At 43.3% G+C, this 20,102-nt stretch overlaps 1 protein-coding gene across 1 annotated transcript in view; it reads left to right on the top strand.

The window, feature by feature from the left end:
• Nucleotides 1-20,102, top strand: part of adgrl3.1 (adhesion G protein-coupled receptor L3.1) — a 109,288-nt gene that overhangs the window by 9,730 nt on the left and 79,456 nt on the right. Inside the window, 2 exon segments of the mRNA XM_054605184.1 lie at nucleotides 9,414-9,580; nucleotides 16,534-16,747. Coding sequence (XP_054461159.1) covers nucleotides 9,421-9,580; nucleotides 16,534-16,747 — 374 coding nt within the window. The 5' untranslated portion in view covers nucleotides 9,414-9,420.

Here is a 20,102-nt window from a genome sequence, read left to right as displayed (position 1 = left end):
TCTATGTCCAAGCATTTGAGGGTAGATGGAAGAAAACGATAAATGCCTTAGGTTATTAACTTGCTTTGAGATTCTCCTCGGCTCACTCTGATCGCTGTTGGCACTCCCTCTCTCTCTCTCTCCCACTGTCTCCCTCCATCTTCTCTGTCTCCGTCCCCGCCATAGCTCCTCCTTTATCCCATCTTTCCATCTATATCATCCTCAGCCTTTTTCCTTCCTGACCTCATCTATGTATCTCCTCCTTTATCTTCTCCCCCCTACTCGAATCCTTCCCCTCCCCTCACTTCCCTTCTCTTCTCCTCCGCTTCCCCTGCCTCCGTTCTCCCTTTGCACATCTCTGCCTTGGCCTGTCTTGTCTCACGAGGGAGGGAGGGCGCGCAGAGTTGATTAGACCGGAGCATTAGAAAGTTCAGAGCAGAGCAGAACAGAGCGTGGTGTCTAGCCGCCGGGCGGTGCAGGAATCAAAAACAGCAGCTCCTCACAGACGAGGTCGACGTCGGCGGTGGAATGTTCAAGGCCGTTTTATTTTTCTTTTTTTCCGGGCACATCGGATTTCTGGGGAGTGTCCTCAGAGCAGCCAGAGGCAGCCGTGCGGAAACAGCGGTGGTCAGGTCAAAGCCGGAGCCTCCCCAGATTTAATTTTCTGACGGGCCTAGAATGTCTAACGCGGTGGGGAAGGGATGAGGTGCGCAGCCGAGAGCTTTTGAACTACTTTGTGTGAGGAAATTATTTTAAAGGGGACATATCCCTTTTTAAAATTAACATGTTCCTCGTGCTAAATGCAAAAGAATCAGGTTTGCTGTGGCGTAGTGGAGAGCAAGGTAGTTCTCCATTCAGAGGATCGGTGGTTTGATACCCGGCTTCGGCAGTCGATGTGTCCTTGGGCAAGACACTTAACCTCAAGTTGCTCCCGAAGGCTTGCCATCGGTGTGGACTGGATGTTGCATGAATGTTAGTTAGAGTCTGATGGTGGCACCTTGCATGGTAGCCTGTCATCAGTGTGTGAATGGGTGAATGATATGTAATATACTACTGATTGTAAGTCGCTTTGGATAAAAGCGTCTGCTAAATGACTGTAATGTAAATGTAATGTAAAAAGAAGCACAGATACAGCCTCTGGCACAGTCTATAATTATGATCACGACATGTTATACATATACACATATACATAAAATAAACGCCTCGATTCAATTATTTTCAGAAAGCAAAAAGAGAATTTGAAAACCAACAAAAAGGCAGATTACAGAAAAAAAAATATCATTATACTACATACGACTAGACATTGAATTGAGAGCACACTGACCGAAACATGTCACACTGATGTGGAGGGTGACCTATACCTTTAAGGCTACACGCTGCGGGCTCTTGACTGCGAAGGCACACAAAAGGATTTACAACCGGCCGCTCTGTGAAATAAATTGCCAGCCGGGCCACTTGTCTTCAGGGTGCAGTGACAATTGTGCACATTCCTGCGGTGAACCAGCCCCTCACCCACCTACTCACACACACACACACACGCACACACATCCTGTCAATGTTAGAAAACAGCCAGTGGGTGCAGCCATACTGCATCTGGCTGCACCAGCCAGATGTATACGCTGAAAACGAGAGACACAAGCTGACGTGACTTGTTTGTCCTGTCGAGTTAAGACTCGGTCGGCACAAACATGTGACATTGACTTATTATTAATTGTGATTTTAATGTGGTTCGAGGGGGCTTGTGTGCGAACCCTCACCCAGTTCCCCCCAAAACACCCCGCTGCATGCAACAGTACGGATACATGTTGTGGTCCGACATGTCAGGACATCCATATTGTCGGGAGCTGACAGTATGTTTTTCCCCGAAGCCTCTGGTCACGCCGGGGGGCGCCTCTGGTCACTCGCTGCTAAGTATCGGCTTCATCATCACGTTGCGTGTTGAGTGTGAGGGCGTGCACGTGTGTTTGTTCGCGCCGGCGTCTTGTGTCTCTCATTATAGGCCGCTCACAGGCCAGACTCCCACCAGGCTATCCTGATTACTCATCTCTTCAGCTCCTTACTGCCAAATTAGCTACCTGAAATCTTTGTGTGCACGTTTCTGTGTGTGTGGTGTGTGTGTGTGTGTGTGTGTGTGTGTGTGTGTGTGTGTGCGTGTGCGTGTGCGTGTGTGTATGTGTGTGGACATTCTAATCAAAATTCTCCCAGCCTGTCTACCTGCACTGATGATAATTTGCCACACTACCCGTACCCACTCACAGCCTCGGTCCAACCCTCTCCATCACACACACACACACACACACACACACACACACACACACACATACACAGAGAGAGAGCGAGAGAGAGAGAGAAACGGTCCACGGTGGTTAAACCTACCCTAGCAAGCCAACTGGAGGTAATTTACCGTGGCTCGGCGGACACATGCCATTTTACTGAACACGTTGCATGGCCCCCTGAGCTTTGTTCCACTCAGAGTTCTCTCCAGCAGAGCAAAGAATGAAAAACTGAAGAGACTTAAGAGGGGGGAGGAAAAGAAACAGGTGAAGAAAAACTGAATGACGAGAAACGGCAAAGTGGGGTGAGCTTCTTCGTGTGCAGTGATATCCTGCTGCGAAACAAATTCCTGTGTCTAAATGTATATGTATATGATATAATACATCATTTGAAGATGTATGCGTCAGTGTATTTTTGGACAAACATATCACATGCCTACTCTCACTATCGCACCTCGTTGGCTTCCGCTCTTAATTAGTGAGAGCTGATAAAAACAGCTAAAGATGGAGTGCAAAAATACCAGAAATGTGTATAGCACAGGAAATTCCAGGTCAGAAAAGTGAAGCCAATGAGGAAATGCTTTAAACTTGCATTCTCTCTGCTGACCAGCAGGGGGCGACTCCTCTTGTTGTAAAAAGAAGTCTGATTTTATAGAAGTAATTGAGAATATATACTTATCACTTGAGTTATTACCTCAGTAAACATTGTAAACATGAGTCTTTGTCCTCAATCGCTAGTTTTAAGTTTTCTTCAATACAGCATGATGTTCATTTAGTAAATCAATGAACACAGTCGAAATATGGTCACTTCCGTTCACTGCAAAAAAAGCCGAGATGGCGACAGCCGTTATCCAAGATGGCCACGGCCGGTTTTGTGGCTTCATAACGGCCGTCCACAAACCAGCGGGCGACGTCACGATGACCACGTTCACTTCTTATATAAAGTTTATGATAACGCATCGACATATGTATTTTTCCAAACTGTTATTTTTTTGTCATGTCTACTTAGACACAAAATGCGAATAGCACGTGATTTTTTTTTGAACTGCCTTCAACGAATCACGTTGCTGAACGGTTGAGTCGCACCTCTTTTTTTTATTAAAAAACAGCACAGAGGCTCAGTAGGCCAAACCAAGAAGGCAAACTTTATTACTCCTCTCAATCTACAAATTTAACACATACTAGAGGATACGAGATTGGCTCCTTCCATTCTTACCTTTCACAATAAAAGCTCTGGACATATATTTGCAGGTGAGTTTTTCACATTTTGCTGTCGTTTATTCGCTGCGCCCCCGTCGTGCAAACTCCTTTACATCGACGTGTACACATGGTACTAACGCAGCATGGACACATTTGAGACTCTCTGCCTGGAGGCTGAGGGAGTAGGACATCTGGTCTCCTAGCGATAAGCATGTGTGTGTGTGTGTGTGTGTGTGTGAAATGTGGGTGTATGAGGGAGCGTGTATGTGCGCTGACAAACTAGCCCAGTCCGGTCAGCACTCATTAGTGAAAGAGAGAATCCCCGGATGAGGAGCGCTGTGACAGGAAGGACTCTCTCGTTAGGGGACAAACACAACACACACACACACACACACACACACACACACACACACACACACACACACACACACACACACACACACACACACACACACACACAGGGTCAAGCTGCCTCGGTGCACAGAATCAGCCCAACATCAATTAGTCCACGGATGCATGCAATATAGTCTGCGAGTGCAGTGGCCCCGGCAACAGCTCTGTTAACGCCGACCCTGCAGGAAACGAAGACTCAGTGCAGGACAATAGAGAAAACCAAGTCACTGTTATAGCTTGTCATCGCGGTGCACTAAAGATCAGGTTCTTATTTGATAAGATCACACTAAGCTGATGAGAAATCTTTGTTTGGTTACATACGAGTCTCACGTACACAGTCTGAAAGGATGATTATAGTTCTGGAATAATTGCCAGCAGTCTCGTGAGCAGATGTAACTGGGCCAGAGACGGATGGAGACAGCAGGTGGAGGACTTTGATCCAGGGGACGGCTATTTGTTTTGGTCTGGTGTTGCTTGTTAGATGGTGTTTTGCTCAGTTTTACGCAGATGCTGCTTATGTAGCCAGGGAAGGAGTCTACCGGGACGCTGCTCGCTCAGGATTGGAAAACACTGAGTTCATCGAAAACACAAACGACTCCATCGTTTCATCGTGAGCTGCTTCAGACGGGCCGCGAGATGTTCGGCAAACCTCACGCGCACACGTCATCTGACGGGGGCGCATGGCATATGTTCTGATAATTAGCACCATTACTGTCTGATTGTTCCTAATGTATTAACCGATCGACGCATTGAGGAAACAGGTTAGAGGCGCAGGGAAACGCTTCGGGGCGATCACGGTTCCGTGTGCTCTCTGGACTGCATGTCTGCACGTCGCTACCCGAGCATATGGGAGCATGCCGCCCCGCTGAATTATGAACACAAACTTTGAGGTCAGATTAGTCCCGGACCGCTCGAGGGGGGCCCGCCGCCACACATCTATCGTCTGGTAGAAGGATGGTGGAAAAACTGGAGGGTTAATTAACCGATGGCAGAGCGGCATGCAGAGTGATGGAATAGCTTTTGAATTATGGAACAGTGGAGAACGCTGCGGCTGGTGGCGTCCGGCCATATGTCAGCGCGAGCCTCCCGTGGCTGCGGCTCGGGGGACAGCTGGTCAGATGGCGCGCATTCAACCGAGTTAAGGGCCAATCAATCAAAAGCCTGTTGAGTTGTTTAAACTGGGGGAAGAACGACGTTCGATCGCTTTATGGATTGGGATGGGAACCGTTAGCAGAGATATGAAATGGTCGAATCAGTTGGGCAACCTGATAATTGAGAAAGTGGAATGTGTTTTTAAGGGTTCGTTAGAAAGCCTGAGGTGATCCAAGCTGGCAGTTCAAGACCTCGCTCGTCCTTTACACTCCTCTTCCTTCTGTTTGCTTCTGTTTTGGTTTGTGTGACAAACGACTATGCTGCCATTCTGGCCGGCACTTTATTGAAAAATTTATTGGGATATCAATAGACCAGCCTGGTTAAATAGAGGTCACATTAAAAAAAACAAAAACAGATATTGAGGATGTGCAGCATTGTCATGATATTTCTCACAATCACAGGGCGGCGTTGTTAAACTCTAAAATTTGTATTTATTCCTCTCAGCTAATGACATCATCTTTAAAAGATTAATCAAAATGAAATGTATCAATTTGTGTCAATAAATCAGAAGTCTTATTTTGAACATGATCCCAAAAAAATGACAAAAAAATAAAGTCTTGAAAATTCAACAAAAAAAATGAAATGACTGGATAATATATAGTTTCCTACAACTGCTCTGACTTTGCTAAAACGTTTTTTGGTTTTCGTCACAATAATTTTAAATGGATTTTCGATTTTGAGGATTTATTTTGACATCTTTAAAAAAAAAAAAAAAAGAAGAACATCTCGTGCTGTCCATCTCTGGTGTGTGTCTGTTCCCAGACACTATGAGATGCCTCTGGGTGATTCTGTAGATGCACATCTCCTCCTGACTCTCTGCTGGATACGGAAAGGTCCGTGTAATCTGTAACAGTTTCTATAAATAAAATCTGGTATTCTCAGAGTAGTAGTTGTAGCTTTTACAATAGTATCCAAGGCGGGGGGACTGTGCCAACGCAGAGATTTTTAGCCCTCGCAGCGTGAGCGTGATGGAGACTGCTGGCTATTGTCTCAGTCTCTGCTGGGCCAAAAATTATATGGTCACACTGATCAATAGTCTCTGTTACACATGATGCATTTCCCATGGCTCTGGCTGTCAGCTTTACTCCATCTGTCCCTGGCTGTTGCAAATTTCTGCAGTCTCTCTCTCTCGGTCTGACACACACACACACACACACACACACACACACACACACACACACACACACACACACACACACACACACACACACACACACACACACACACGCTCTGTTTATTCCGAGCTGGGTTCCCTTGAGAACTGTGAACATTTAGGCATAGAACAGGACTGCTGTTGAACTGCTCCCATGGATAAAAATATTTGTTCCACATCAACTAGGACGGTTGCGTAATGACTAAATGTCATGCAGTGACCCTTATGCACACAATATGACACAAACACACAACTCAGTCTCTTTACAGAGGAAACGGGCTAATATTAGATTTGGGGGTAGCAGAAAGAAAGTGACTTCATTGTCGGTTAATCGAGGGAATGCACAAAGCTGGTCAACTTAAACCTCTGAACCCCAAGCAGTTTTGGGGAGTATTTTTTGCCATATTTCATATTTTTCTCTCTGTGGCCTTGATTTTCACTGCATTACGTAAGTCCTGCACCTCTATGGAAACAGCACAATCACAGCTGAAAGTAGAGAGAATTTAAAAAAACAGGTACCATGCAATAAACCTTAAAAAAATAAAAAGTTTAATTTCTTTGATAATTTATTTTACAAAAAATGGCAAACAATGGAATCTATATATTTCCACTGTTTTCAAGAGTCCACAAGTGTTATGAAAGTTAGAAAAATGGAGGCTCCATGTGCTATATAAATTGAGATATTCACGTTTTTATAATCTCTACTTACAGCCTCTCTGCTCTGTTTTCAGCAGCCTGCAATTTAGTCAAAGTTTCATGGAATTGTTGTCATGTGACTGTTTCAAACAGGTGGCAATGATTGACTCAGCCGAGTCAATCATTGCCACCAAGTTGCACTGAGGAGCGTAGATTTAAATGTTTTTTACAGGACTAGTTCGAGCAAACAGTTTATTTTTGGCGAGATTTTAAGTGAGGCATGTGGCATAAAATGTTGTTGATGAAATCACAATTTTAAGCTGAGTTTCGGTTGCTTTTTCTGACATGAGCCTTCGTTAAACATGTCAAAAACATAAAAATCTGGCGATAATAAAGGTTTTAACATCTTCTGGCCATGAGAAACAGTGTAGTTTTGGGGATTGTTTTAAGAAAACATGCTTTTCCATCCCGCGGCGGGGTTTTGGGGTTCAGAGGGTACGATTAGGGGGAAAAAAGAATGAAGAAATGATGCTCACCAGTCTGTCACTGCTATAACTAATCTAAAAGACCACCCTCCTATTAATTGTTTATCGCTGATGGACCATGAAATGAACAATTAGATCGGAACATCAATACATTTCACACTTTGATGCTGATGCGGGATTCCAAATCGGTGGTGAAACTTGATACAGACAACAGCAGCATCACTGTGCAAACTCTTGCGGATCATTCTGCATATGGTCTGTTGTCTTTTGAAATATCCATTAATAAAAAATGTGTCTCGTTAGCGCTTAATATTCAGTATCATCTCAGCTGCACTGGAGCTGTTAATGCTACTTAAAGGACCTCTCGAACTCTGTTCGGAGACTCTCAAGAATAACAAAAAGACCATTTGAGGACAACTTAACAATGGATAAGCTGCTTGGTTGCGTCTCAAACGAATGCCTACAAAAGTTGGAAAATAGTTCCCCAGCTATCGTCAGCTACATAATGCACAATGTTTGCCATCTAGCGGTTTGCATACATGCATAATTAAGGGGATCAGTTGGACGAGTATCTACCTTATCTTCTACTTTTCATTGATTGACATGTCTATATATAGCACATGTTTAAATAGTCCCTAAAGGAATGCTCTACAACATCACCCCAAATTGAATTAAACTTGATATTCTACTAATTCTATAAAGTAAGGCGAGGCTTTAGATAACAACCATATGCATCTTAATCATTCCATGCTCTCAGCATCATTTAAGATAATTATTGATTACTGTCTGGTCTCATGGAACATGTCTACAGGAAGCTGCATTGACCTTAAAGTGCTGCATCCATCCGTCAGAAGTACACAGAGTAACAGGATGTCAGGGAAATGTTTATTCCTTCGCCGCATAAACTCTGCAAGTGTAACTACTGTTTGTTGTTTAAGCAGTTTGGATTTGTTGTTTGAATTTTTACGGATTACAATTTTAAGAGAAGGCTGCTGTTGTTTCTTTGTTTTAAGTGCTTGGTGAACTGTTAATGAATCTGTGCAATTTGTAGAAATTGGTCAAAAGTCATAATTTGACAGCAATTAGAAATGCTATGACCTATGTTCTTTTTCAGTCCTGATCCGATTTACCGTTATATTCCAATATCAGAGCTCTTTTTGTATTAATTTGGCATTGCATTACAATATGACATTACAGTTAAATGTATTCCAAGGCAATTTATTTGAAACTTAGGTTGGATTCACTAAAAACAGACGTAGGACTGCAAATTGCTATGGCAACTCCTTTAAAGTTTTGAAAAACTTGAATAAAACCAGTGCACAGCAATTCTCAACTCGTAGTAGATGTTTATACATGAGTTCAAAACAAAGTAAGAGAATTTCTAAGAGGAAGACAATGGCAAACTCACAACTGCTTCATGAGGTTTTCAAAGTGAATATTTTAAATTAGGGTGCCACAATTGTGTAGAAAAATAAACATCTATGCTTTCAAAAAACAACAACTATTAAATAAATTCAAAACAACGCCAACCCAACAAAAATAATAAAAATAATATTAAATTTGACAAGAGGGAGCCCGGGGTGCAAAAATTCTGACTCATTCCATGGATTTTTGGGACTCATTCCTGCAGCACTCTATATAGGAAGTGGTTAAAGGTTGCTACGGCAACCATGCAGAAAGAAATTGTATGCTATACGCCTCAGATTGCTTTGGTCCCCTTTGTTTTTGGGGGTCTATCTTTGTCTTACTTTGTGTGATTCCTTTATTCGGTTATGTGTTCATGTACTTGTGTTGTACTCACTTTTCTACACAATAAATCTTTTTTTAAGATAAAAATAAAGGGACGTTTTCCACCATTGTTATATATTTATATGAATTGGTAACCTCAGTCCAATAAGTGAATCACACAGAAACAGATACAGATACTGCATCCTATCGGGCCCGTCTGTAATAGAAAATTAGAGGTCTAATGGTTACTAATGATACTGCAGCTGAGAGATTTAGGGGTATAAATACAGTGTGTGATTATTAACAGTGTGTGTGTGTGTATATATATATATATATATATAATCATTTAGATAAGGCTTTTGTTTAGACACGGCATCCAAGTGAACACATCCCCTCTGTGTGTCCATTCTGCAGGGCCTGTATGGTGTCAGCAACACTGAGCTGTGAGGAAAACAGCTCGCCACAAGACCGTCTGGGCTCAGCAGGAAGCGCCGCCGTGTTTACTTCCAGGTCAACCTCAGACGTCATGTGGACCAGATGCCTGCTCTTCGTCTCGACCTTGTTTGCTCCCATCGCCATCGGTAAGAAATGGGACCACACGCAGCGCAGGATCACATTTTGGACTATATTTTTTGCTCCTTCATACATATGATGGGTGTGGGCAAGTTATTTTTATTGTTGCTTTGTTATTTTCAATTTAACAGATTTTGAAACAGAAAATGAGCCAGGTTTTAAGGTATTCTGACCACCAACTAGCTAACTTAATGTTAGCGCCAGAAATTGCAACTTTACTCCCGTCGTCACAGTAGAGCTGGTTGGGATTCAGCCCATTGTTAGTGGAAGGGGTTTTGACATGTCACAGTAGGAGAAAGCACGGGTGTAAATAACACAATTATTGATGTGCTGAAATACATTTATGTGCTTCTGTTTCAGGGTTCAGGAATTGCACATGGCGTCTCACTCTTACAGCTAATTGGGGCTGCTTTTAAAAGAACAGAGCAGTCGTTAACGTCAGATCAAATCGTCTGCTTGGATAAAAGTTTATTGCAGTATTTATTTATTTTTCATTAAAAGAGACAGTTGGATTTTTCTGGTCGCTTGGTAAAGAATCTGCACACACTAGCAGACAAAAACACATTTTTAACATTCTAGAAAGTTGGGTTTCACATGTACAGATTTACTTTATCTGCCCACAACCACAAATTTAAGTTATGACTGTACCAGTCAACACACACACACACACACACACACACACACACACACACACACACACACACACACACACACACACACACACACACACACACACACACACACACAGACACACCCTAGCACTTGCACAAAACACTGCAGTTGCGAAAAACCAAGGGAAACACTTAACTCATTTACTCATTTACACATATCCTCTATCTTATTGCAGTGCACATTCTCCAGCTCTTCTAAGTTCCCTCTCACACACACACATTAAGACTGCACACACACACACACACACACACACACACACACACACACACACACACACACACACACACACACACACACACACACACACACACACACACACACACACACACACACACACACACACACACACACACACAGTGCAGATGCAGCCCCAGTAGGCTGTCTGTATGTTTCCTCTTCTCCCCTGTGACGGTGGGCTTTGAAGGCTCCTACAGGGAGCTCTGGCCCACTTGGACTTAATCCTATTAATGGCTGCTGTCAATCACGCTGTTGTGGAGGAAGAACTGCTGCAACATGTGCAACACACACACACACACACACACACACACACACACACACACACACACACACAGGAAGTGCTCACAGGCCGCCACTTAGACACACGAACACCGAGGGCTTTGCCTCAACACGGGGAGATGAGTTTCAGTCAAAGGTATTTGCATCAATGTCTAAAGAATAAGTCGACATATGCAAATGGTGCTGTTTATACTTAGCGGGGATTAGTTGAAACAAAGACAGTCTAGCTTGAGGACACACAGCGGCGAGAGCTCCGTCTTTTCCCGCCGAGCTGAGTCTAGTCATCACTTCAGGGTTACGTGGAGACAAATAAAAGAGAAGAGGAAAGCAGGGTGTTTTTTTTCTTCTTCTTCTTTTTTTTTTATTTTACAAAAGGGCCAAAAACTAATCCGGACATTACATATCCATGAAAGGTACGGCTGTTGACTTTTTCATGTTTTTTTTCGTTGACGAGAAAAACAAAAGAAAGCAAAATCCCTCCATGACTCATCACTTTCCATCAGAGATGCACAGATTGCAATTTTCTCGGGCTATTCCATTTTTTAAATGCATTTTTAAAGTCTGACCTGCCGATTGCGATTTCTGCTGATTCCAATTTCCAAAAATAAGACACCTGAGAGCGAGGCTCCAGACTTAAAGAAAACAACAACCGTACTGAAACCATTCAGAAATGTATTTTAACCGTCCCAAAGTCAATGAAAACTGTCAAAAATTACATGTTATCTTTTTACTTTGTACGTTTCATCTATAAGTGGTTATTTGCATAAAACACACAATTCAAATGATTTGGAAAAAAAGGATTGTCATTTTATTTTAATGCTTGCTTTGAAACCATAATGGCATTAGTAGTTTTAATTATATATTATAGGCTTCCTAGAGCTAGTGTTAAGAAGTTAAAAATATTATAATTCCCTCTCTGATATCTATTTTTGCTTTGAAGACATCTCCTTCAAACAACTGTATTTATTCAAGTGTCTTACCAAAGACTTAATTCTACAAGATTACAATTGAACACATCGTGACAAGGCTATTCATTTCTACTTTCCTCCTTAAAACAGCTGGGAACTGTCGTTTTTTAGCAACTGTTACTCAAAAGAGCAGTAAATAGTGCATTTATTGGGGGAACTAGTTTGAGCCTCGTAATAATACATTTCAAATGCCCATGGTCATCCTTAATAAAGAACCCCAGTGCTATGGTGAAGCTCATTGATGTGTTTTTAATGTTTTTTTGGGAGACAATTATAGGAAAAATTTATTGAGGCATTTCTTTCAGTTGGGTTCCTTTTTCAATAGTCCCAAGGGAGGAGGGTCCTTGACCAGAAGTTCACCTCAATGAAATTGCACAGACTTGAGTGCGCTGATGGTTTTCCTATCATACATTCAATCCAACAAGCCTTCAGTCGGTGAGCAGGGAGCTTTATATACTAGTTGTTTTTGGACAACAATGAAGCTCTGTAACATAACAGAAGTAGCTTTCTTAAATGGGATTCATTGGTAGCAAGAAAAACAGAATAACGTCATCCTTTCAAATATCAAACCTCTGCTGTTTTCTTTTTTTCCCCTTCTAACTCCCCATCGCAGACACCAACGCTGTCCAAACTGCTTTGGCAGTCCGAGTGAGAGATCACCTTTTTAAAATCTCTTTCCTCTTCCCTCTCACCTTCTCCTCCTTTCTCAATCCATCCACCTCTTTCGGCACTCTCTCGTTTCTTGGCCCAAATGTAAAAATCGATAGCCTTTTGTTTCCCCCCACCCCCCACCCCCGAGGCAATGAGAGTGTCTGAATGAGTTCGTCCGCGTCTGCCAAGTTTCTGTCATCCGCTTACACGGCTAATGACAGACACATTAACATGCCCAACGCCGGCTCGCACGTTACGGCGTGTGTGTGCGCAGACGGATGGGTAAACATTGGCAGGGTTTGTGCGTCTGTATCGGGAGGTGATGTGTGACTGTTTGTGTGAAGAAAAAGAAAATCTAAAAATGACAGATTCAACCAGAGCATGTTTTATAGGTGAGGCAGACGATAAAAATAGATGAATCAAACGGTGACAGATGAGACAGGACGGAGCAATTCACTGCAGCCTATGAAGGCAGAGTGGCTTTTAATTGGAATACAGATAGACCCCTTCTTTGAATCGTGTGTGTGTGTGTGTGTGTGTGTGTGTGTGTTTGTGCCATAATACTCTCTTTATGCCCTGTAAGGCAACACTGTACGACATCTGATCCAAAGCCAGTCTAGACAGCTGCCGTACAATTCGGCGTATTGATCCGCTCGCGCATCGGTTAACCCCCTCCCTTCACAAATTTACATTCATGCTCATTGAGGCGGACGTGACGTGGCCATTGAGGAACTAATAAACTAACACTCGTATGAACAGGATGATGACCCACTGCCCTGAGCACTACAGTCACACACACACACACACACACACACACACACACACACACACACACACACACACACACACACACACACACACACAAACACGCACAAAAAGCCCCTTAAATCTTCAGCCACCACTGAGACACACATCCTATCTGAGTGTGTACTTAAAGTCTAATCACAGCCTGCGGTGATGTTCGTGTGTGTGTGTTCATTAGAAAGGACATTTTCAGTAAATGTCACTTATATATCAGTCTTATCTCTAAGCTAGCGCCTGTCATTATTAATGTAGCGCCCTCAGGTACCAGCGCCGAGCAGGTCTCTGCCTCTACATGTCATCACTCACAGCATGTGTGTGTGTGTGTGTGTGTGTGTGTGTGTGTGTGTGTGTGTGTGTGTGTGTGTGTGTGTGTGTGTGTGTTGTGGTGAAGGGCAGCATTAAAAAAGGAGCCCGGCCAGAGTGTCATCGGGCTCATTCACATTCTTTGCCGCATTCGTGTAGCCATGACGCTCCCCCAGCCAATGGGAGAGCCAAGGGGGAGGGGTTGGGGGGAGGACAGGGTTGCTATGGTTATCGAGACAGGGAGAGCAAGTGAGGTGATGGCGTGCCTCGCTTTTCAGGGATGTTTGGAGGCCTGATTGTAGCGAGGACGTTGCACGTGTGTGTGTTTGTGTGTGTGTGTGTGTGTGTTGTGTGTGTGTGTGTGTGTGTGTGTGTGTGTGCTTTTAAGAAATGATTCGGAAAGACCTTGACAGGATGAAATCTTCAATAAAAAGGAAAGTGCCAGAACAACAAGCAGTCACGATCAGCGTGCCTATAGTCACAAACTGCATACTTCATATATTCTATTTGTTTATTCGACTGGGACAATGCATATCATGTATATTGCACCAGATATAGCTTACATTCTCTGCCGTGGTCCTTGGGTAGGGTGACAATATGAGGTGAACAAACAATAAAATCTACACTGCGATTGCAGCAGGGCTAGGGGATGACAAAGGCGAACAACACATTCGAGCGCCTCGGCTGATAACCTATCTATCTATCAGGGGATGACGGCTGACGCTCCCAGGACTCGCTGCTCTCAGGAACAGAGAATAACAACATCCAGGCTGCACCACAACAACCCAAAGCCCTGGGAGCATCCCGCCCAAGACCATCAATAGCATGGTCCTAAAATCACCAGACAATATGTATCTAGAGTGTTAATAAACACATGATTAAAAGGATGAGGACAAAACAAAAGAGACATATTTGATCCATTTTTTTCATTATGGTGAAAAGTCTTTTCCAGGTACAATAAAAAAATGTGTATGACAATGACGTTTTATAGCATAGAAGCATAAGCTGTACCAGACTGTGACTACACAGACAATAATTGGAAAGAATAAATAAGGAAAAGATAAAATAAGTCCTGCATTATCTTTTAACAAATTCATGAAAAACAATAGATAATACAAACATCTGCAATATGTATTAATTAGTTTATTAAATGTAATAATGTAATAATAGTATCCTCTTCAAACTAAAAAGGTGCACTCAGTTGAGTACAGATCTCCAAACTCATCAAGCTGTCTGCCCGCATAAGAGGGGCTGAGTGGCAGTGATGTACTCAGCAGTGTGTGTACTGGTAGTTACGATGGCTGTTAAGGGTTAGCATCACTAAGTACCCCTACCGACAGGGGGCCGTGTAAGGGTAGTGAGTAAGGAGTCAGCAGCCAGTCCAATCGCAGTATAAAACAGATTATAAAAGGTGTTTTGAGGAGTCACCACAACCACCAGTGGTCCTCGAGCATGCAGCCATAGCCGGCCACCAACAATATTATGCAGTTTGCTGCAGCAGAATGCAAGATTAGCCGTGGACAGACACAGAGATATACACTCACGCACACAAGCGGCCGATCGCATGATCCTCCTGGCAGAGATAAAAATTATTCTTCAGAATATTACAATAAAATAAGTACCACATACAGCAATGACTTAACCAAATACACCACATAGGATTAAGATCACATTATAGCCAAGAAAGACCTTTTTCACAGCAGTCACTTGATAATCAATATTGATAACATCAGAAAAGACTGCATTCTATGCAGTTGAACTGGTTTCAGGGTCCAGGTTTTTCTGTGTGCTGGCTCACTTTCATGACTGACTGGGACACTTGATGAAACTGAGCCACCCTGAAATGAAATTTGTGTCACCTGCACTTTTCCTGACATGACAAGCCAAAAGGGTCTGAAGAGCGACAGCAGCACCTGCTGCAAGGCGACGCATATTCTCTTAAGGCACTTTTTTTTATTTATCTAAAGTTGCATTTTGTGGCTGCTGTGTTTATTGTCTTGGGACTTTTAAGAGCACAGGCCTCATCTTATCCCAAACCTCTATGCAGGGGCGCCCTAGGGATTTTGGGCCCCATGAAAAGAATCTTACAGGGCCCCCAACACAGCGGACTGAACCATTTTACGTAAATAGAGGGGGGAAGGGGGGCCCTGCAGGGGTTGATGCTTCCAAAACAAATAAAGGAATTGTTACCAGGACATGGAAAATAAAACATGTGTGATTATATGTTAGTTAATAACTTAGTGTCATTATTTTTTCTGTATTATAATTTCATCATCATTAGGGGCCTCTCTGGGCCCCCTCCATCATGGGCCCCTAGAATCCGTCTCCTTTACCCCCTTTTCGGCGCCCCTGCCTCTATGCACCACAGGTGAGAACTGTAGCGCAGAAGCTGCCGTCGTCTCCCTTTGTGAAGATTGCCAGACACTCAGGTCATAAGATATCTAGACTTAATTAGTCAATGATAGCTTGATTGCCGTTTGGTCTTGCAGATGTTTCATCATCCGAGAGCCTTCATCATCAAACAAGCAAGGGAGCAAAGCAACAGCAGGAAATCAAGAAGAAAAAAAAAAAAGATCTGGGGCAGATCAGTAGCTCCAATCTCATTGGAATGAATGACATGTTAACTCTCCGTGCTTCGGTACAGTAAGAGAGGATGTACGCATCGCATTTGGAACTTGAGAGAATAACGAGGCATTGCCATCTTTTGGAGGAATCTCTGCAGCACTGGAATGCCTGTTGGAAACTGCCAGGCAATTACTCTCCATCAGCAGTGATGTCTGAAACTGCTAACTGCAAAACAGTAATTACCAAGTCGGCTCGCTCGCGACAGTGGACGTGCCCTTATGAATATTCGTCAGAGGGGGCTATTGTTTTTCATATAGTGTGGGTAATTAGTCTATATGACAAGGGTACAAATGCAGTCTTAGTGGAACACAATCAGTGCTTGTTCAATTTAGTCCTCCAGTGCACATATTTCAAAGACAGCTCTACAAATAGTGTGTGTTTTCAGTGGGTATCATCAAACTATCCTCTCTGTGTGTGTCCAGCGTTCGGCCGTGCACCGATCCCCATGGCGGTGGTGAGGAGGGAGCTGTCCTGCGAGTCCTACCCCATCGAGCTGCGCTGCCCGGGCACCGACGTCATCATGATCGAGAGCGCCAACTACGGCCGCACCGACGACAAGATCTGCGACTCGGACCCCGCCCAGATGGAGAACACCCGCTGCTACCTGCCCGACGCGTACAAGATCATGTCGCTCAGGTCAGTCAGTATATGCGTGTGTGTGTGTGTGTGTGTGTGTGTGTGTGTGTACGTGTCAGACGGGAATTGCTTTACTTGCACAGCAGAAAGCGAGGAGTAATCTCTCTCACTCCCAGAGTTCTTCGCTACAGTAGGTGGGTGTGTGCGCTGTCAACTGTTCGTTTACTATGCATCCTGGTGAAGTATCAATGTCAACTTCGGCACTACTCACACAAAGTTGACAGCCAACACCAACAGCATAGAAAGGAAACAGGCCTGTCAGTCGTAGTGTTACTGGGGGTAAATAAAGGAGAAAGGTGAGGAAAGTTCGGTGGAAAGCGGTGTCACCCGTGAGCTCCACCCGCTCAGTTCCCGTCCATTCGATACAACGACCATACAGCTGTAGAAACCTTATCACACAATGGGAGTAACTCCAGTAACACTTCCTCTACAGCTGGGCCCGTGATAGCCTCCTCTCCTGACAGTCCCATTAGGAGCGGAGCGACCGAAAGACAGAAAGAGGGCTCCACAGATCAGAAGTATATCATTGAACTGGGGTTACAATACTTGCTTAGTTTTTTAATGTAAAATATTAAGCACAAGACCAAATACCTCAGTATCGATACTGAGACAAATTTAGGGTTGACTATTCTGTGCTTTTACAAAATATTTACACAATTAGATTTTTGACTAAGTGGGTAAATGGAATATAACAACAGCTAGAACAGTCTGGTAAGTTCAGATCACTTTATTGTAATGCAGCCTTTAAAACCAGGAAAAGACACGATATGGCATATTTAAATATCCAAAATCTAAGAAAACATCTAGTCTCATATCACAATATCAATATTATATCCATATATTGCCCAGCCCTTAATATGGGTAAGTTCTTATAGCTTTGTTTGCTGACAATATCCTGACTCCCACACACTGGACAATTATGAGGTTAATATTTGTCAATTAGTATTCATATATTTATATCTGATATGAATACGTCTCATTTAACAAACCTGTTATTATACGACAAAACAGCATGTTATTTTAATAGCAAAGCATACTATCTCTGTAGAAAAAAAGCTGCTTCTTTTTTGGATGCAGCCTATAATAATGCTGTCTGATTGTGCGGAAGCTACTCTCACACCTCCTCTTGCTTCACTTAACCCTGCACATCGGTTGCTATTCTTTCAAATTACAGACTGTGTTTTTATCAAAAGGAGGATGAGCAACATTTTAATTACCGCTTGATTGATTTGAATGTTTATCTGGATAAACATGTCAGTAACACGTAATACCTTTACACACCGAGGGCAATGTGAATGAATTACATGATAAATTGCACAAATATTCATGCCAGCAGTGGTGTGAATGTGACAGTGGCAGCACTTTTTTAACAAAAGGTTCCAATAGAATTGGGAAAAGCAGAGTAACTGACAGATCCTATTGACCCAGAGGTATATGGGGTCAATAGGATATGACCCCTGTATGTCTGAAGGTACAGCCTAAGCTACTGTAAGCTATTTTATTGAGTTTCCTTTTGGCAAAAATCTCTGAGTGAATTTGAGTTCCCTCTGGTAAATATTAACGCAGTGTATGTGTCTTAGGCTTTTATTGTGAAAGGTAAGAACGAAGAGGAGTAGATCTGGTCTGGGCTGTCTTTCTTCAGTTTGAACGGTGGTATTGTCCACTATAGTGTATGTTTTAAAACTTTCATTACGCACAATGTGATTGGTTGAAGCCTTTAAACGCGGATGTGAAAGCTAAAAAAAAAATATATATATATATAGTTTCAGAACAAAAATAATGTTCTGAAACTATGTTGCTTTTTGGCTGCATAATATTCACGTTTGGGAGAAGGTACAAATCAACAATTCAATTGTTGACATGCAAATTATTCCCACCTTAAAAAAGGCCTTTACTTTGACAACAGTGATACCGATATGATAAGTTTTACCAGCTATAATTATAAAGTCTTTTGGCTTTTGAATAGTTGCATTGGTCTTTTACACCGCTGTGGTGCATTACATGTATGATTATCAACACTGCAGAAATAATAGCAGAAAAACAAAAAACAAAGAAGGGAAAGTAATGCATCCAGATATAAATAATTAATTAACGCCACCATTAGCATCTTAATTTCTCACGCGCCACCCGACTTTGAGTGCTCTTTTCCTGCTGTCCCATTATTCCCCCCCCCTTCTTTTTCTTCCTGTCTCAATATTTCTGTCGTCTCTCTCTTCTCTCTCTCTCTCTCTCTCTCCATCTAACCACCTGTCTGTGTCGTGTGGTAGCGTTCTGACTGCGGTTGCTCTGGCCCAGCTCGGCCTCCTCTCCAGCTCGCTGTGGCAGCTGCAGCTTGTGTGGCCATCGCTCTCCTGCGGCCCTAGCTATCCATAATTTATACACATGCGCGCACACACACACACACACACACACACACACACACACATGCACAGATACTCACAGCATGTGCCCCACGCAGCATTCACTGCCCAGGGGCTACACCAGACTTTAAGCTCCAATTAGCAGAGCCAGAGGCCAGACTTAATCTTGAGGGGATCCTCCGTGGAGGTGACTCAGACCGGAAACAACTGTTTATATATTTCATATATATTTTCCGTGTGTGTTTGTGTGCGTGCGAGTGAGCCTGTTTGTGTGTGTCTGCAATGCTGCATTGCTCATGCACACAGCGTTGCATTTTAAAAGCACCAGAGTTCTTCGGCAAAATCTTTGAGGGTGTGCTTGTGCTTGTTAATGTGCACTGGAGGTTGTATAAGGGGTTTGTGTGTTCGTGCATGCATTTGTTCTTGAGTTTTTTCCCCCCATACTCCCTCTTCGTCGGTGTGCTTCGGCCCGTCTGCTTTCCACTCTCACATTCCCTCTATGTCTGTTTTGTCTCTGTTTTTTTTCGAGCCCCGGCTCAACTGCCTGATAAAATCAGAGCATGTTCCGCCTGCCCAGTGTTTCCTCAGTATCACATTCTCCCTTTGTTTTCCTCTCCACCACTCTCCAAGGCCAGGGAATGTGTGTGTGTGTGTGTGTGTGCGTGTGCGTGCGTGCGTGTGTGTGTGTGTGCACGTCCAATACCACATAATTGGTCTTGATATCAAAGCCTCATATCTCCAGAGGGTCTCACAAGGCTTCTCAGGCAACCTAGAGAGGACCTGATAGCGCTGCATTTCCCAGATTATCTCCCCATTGGGATGCACTGGGTTGAAGGGGAAACGAAGCCGCGGCCATGAAAGTTCTGCTTAATCTGTTTTAGCGATACGCCGGCTCCCAGTTCAACGACCCACTCTGTTTTTATCGTGTTTTGAACTGAGATGCCTCTATTTCAAAATGGCTACTGAGCAAACTTTGTCTTAAGGTTGCAGCTCAC

This window comes from Anoplopoma fimbria, chromosome 9 (genome assembly GCF_027596085.1).
Source record: "Anoplopoma fimbria isolate UVic2021 breed Golden Eagle Sablefish chromosome 9, Afim_UVic_2022, whole genome shotgun sequence".
Lineage (NCBI taxonomy): Eukaryota > Metazoa > Chordata > Actinopteri > Perciformes > Anoplopomatidae > Anoplopoma > Anoplopoma fimbria.
Note: the sequence above shows the minus strand (reverse complement) of the source record. Positions and strands in the feature narration are given on the sequence as shown.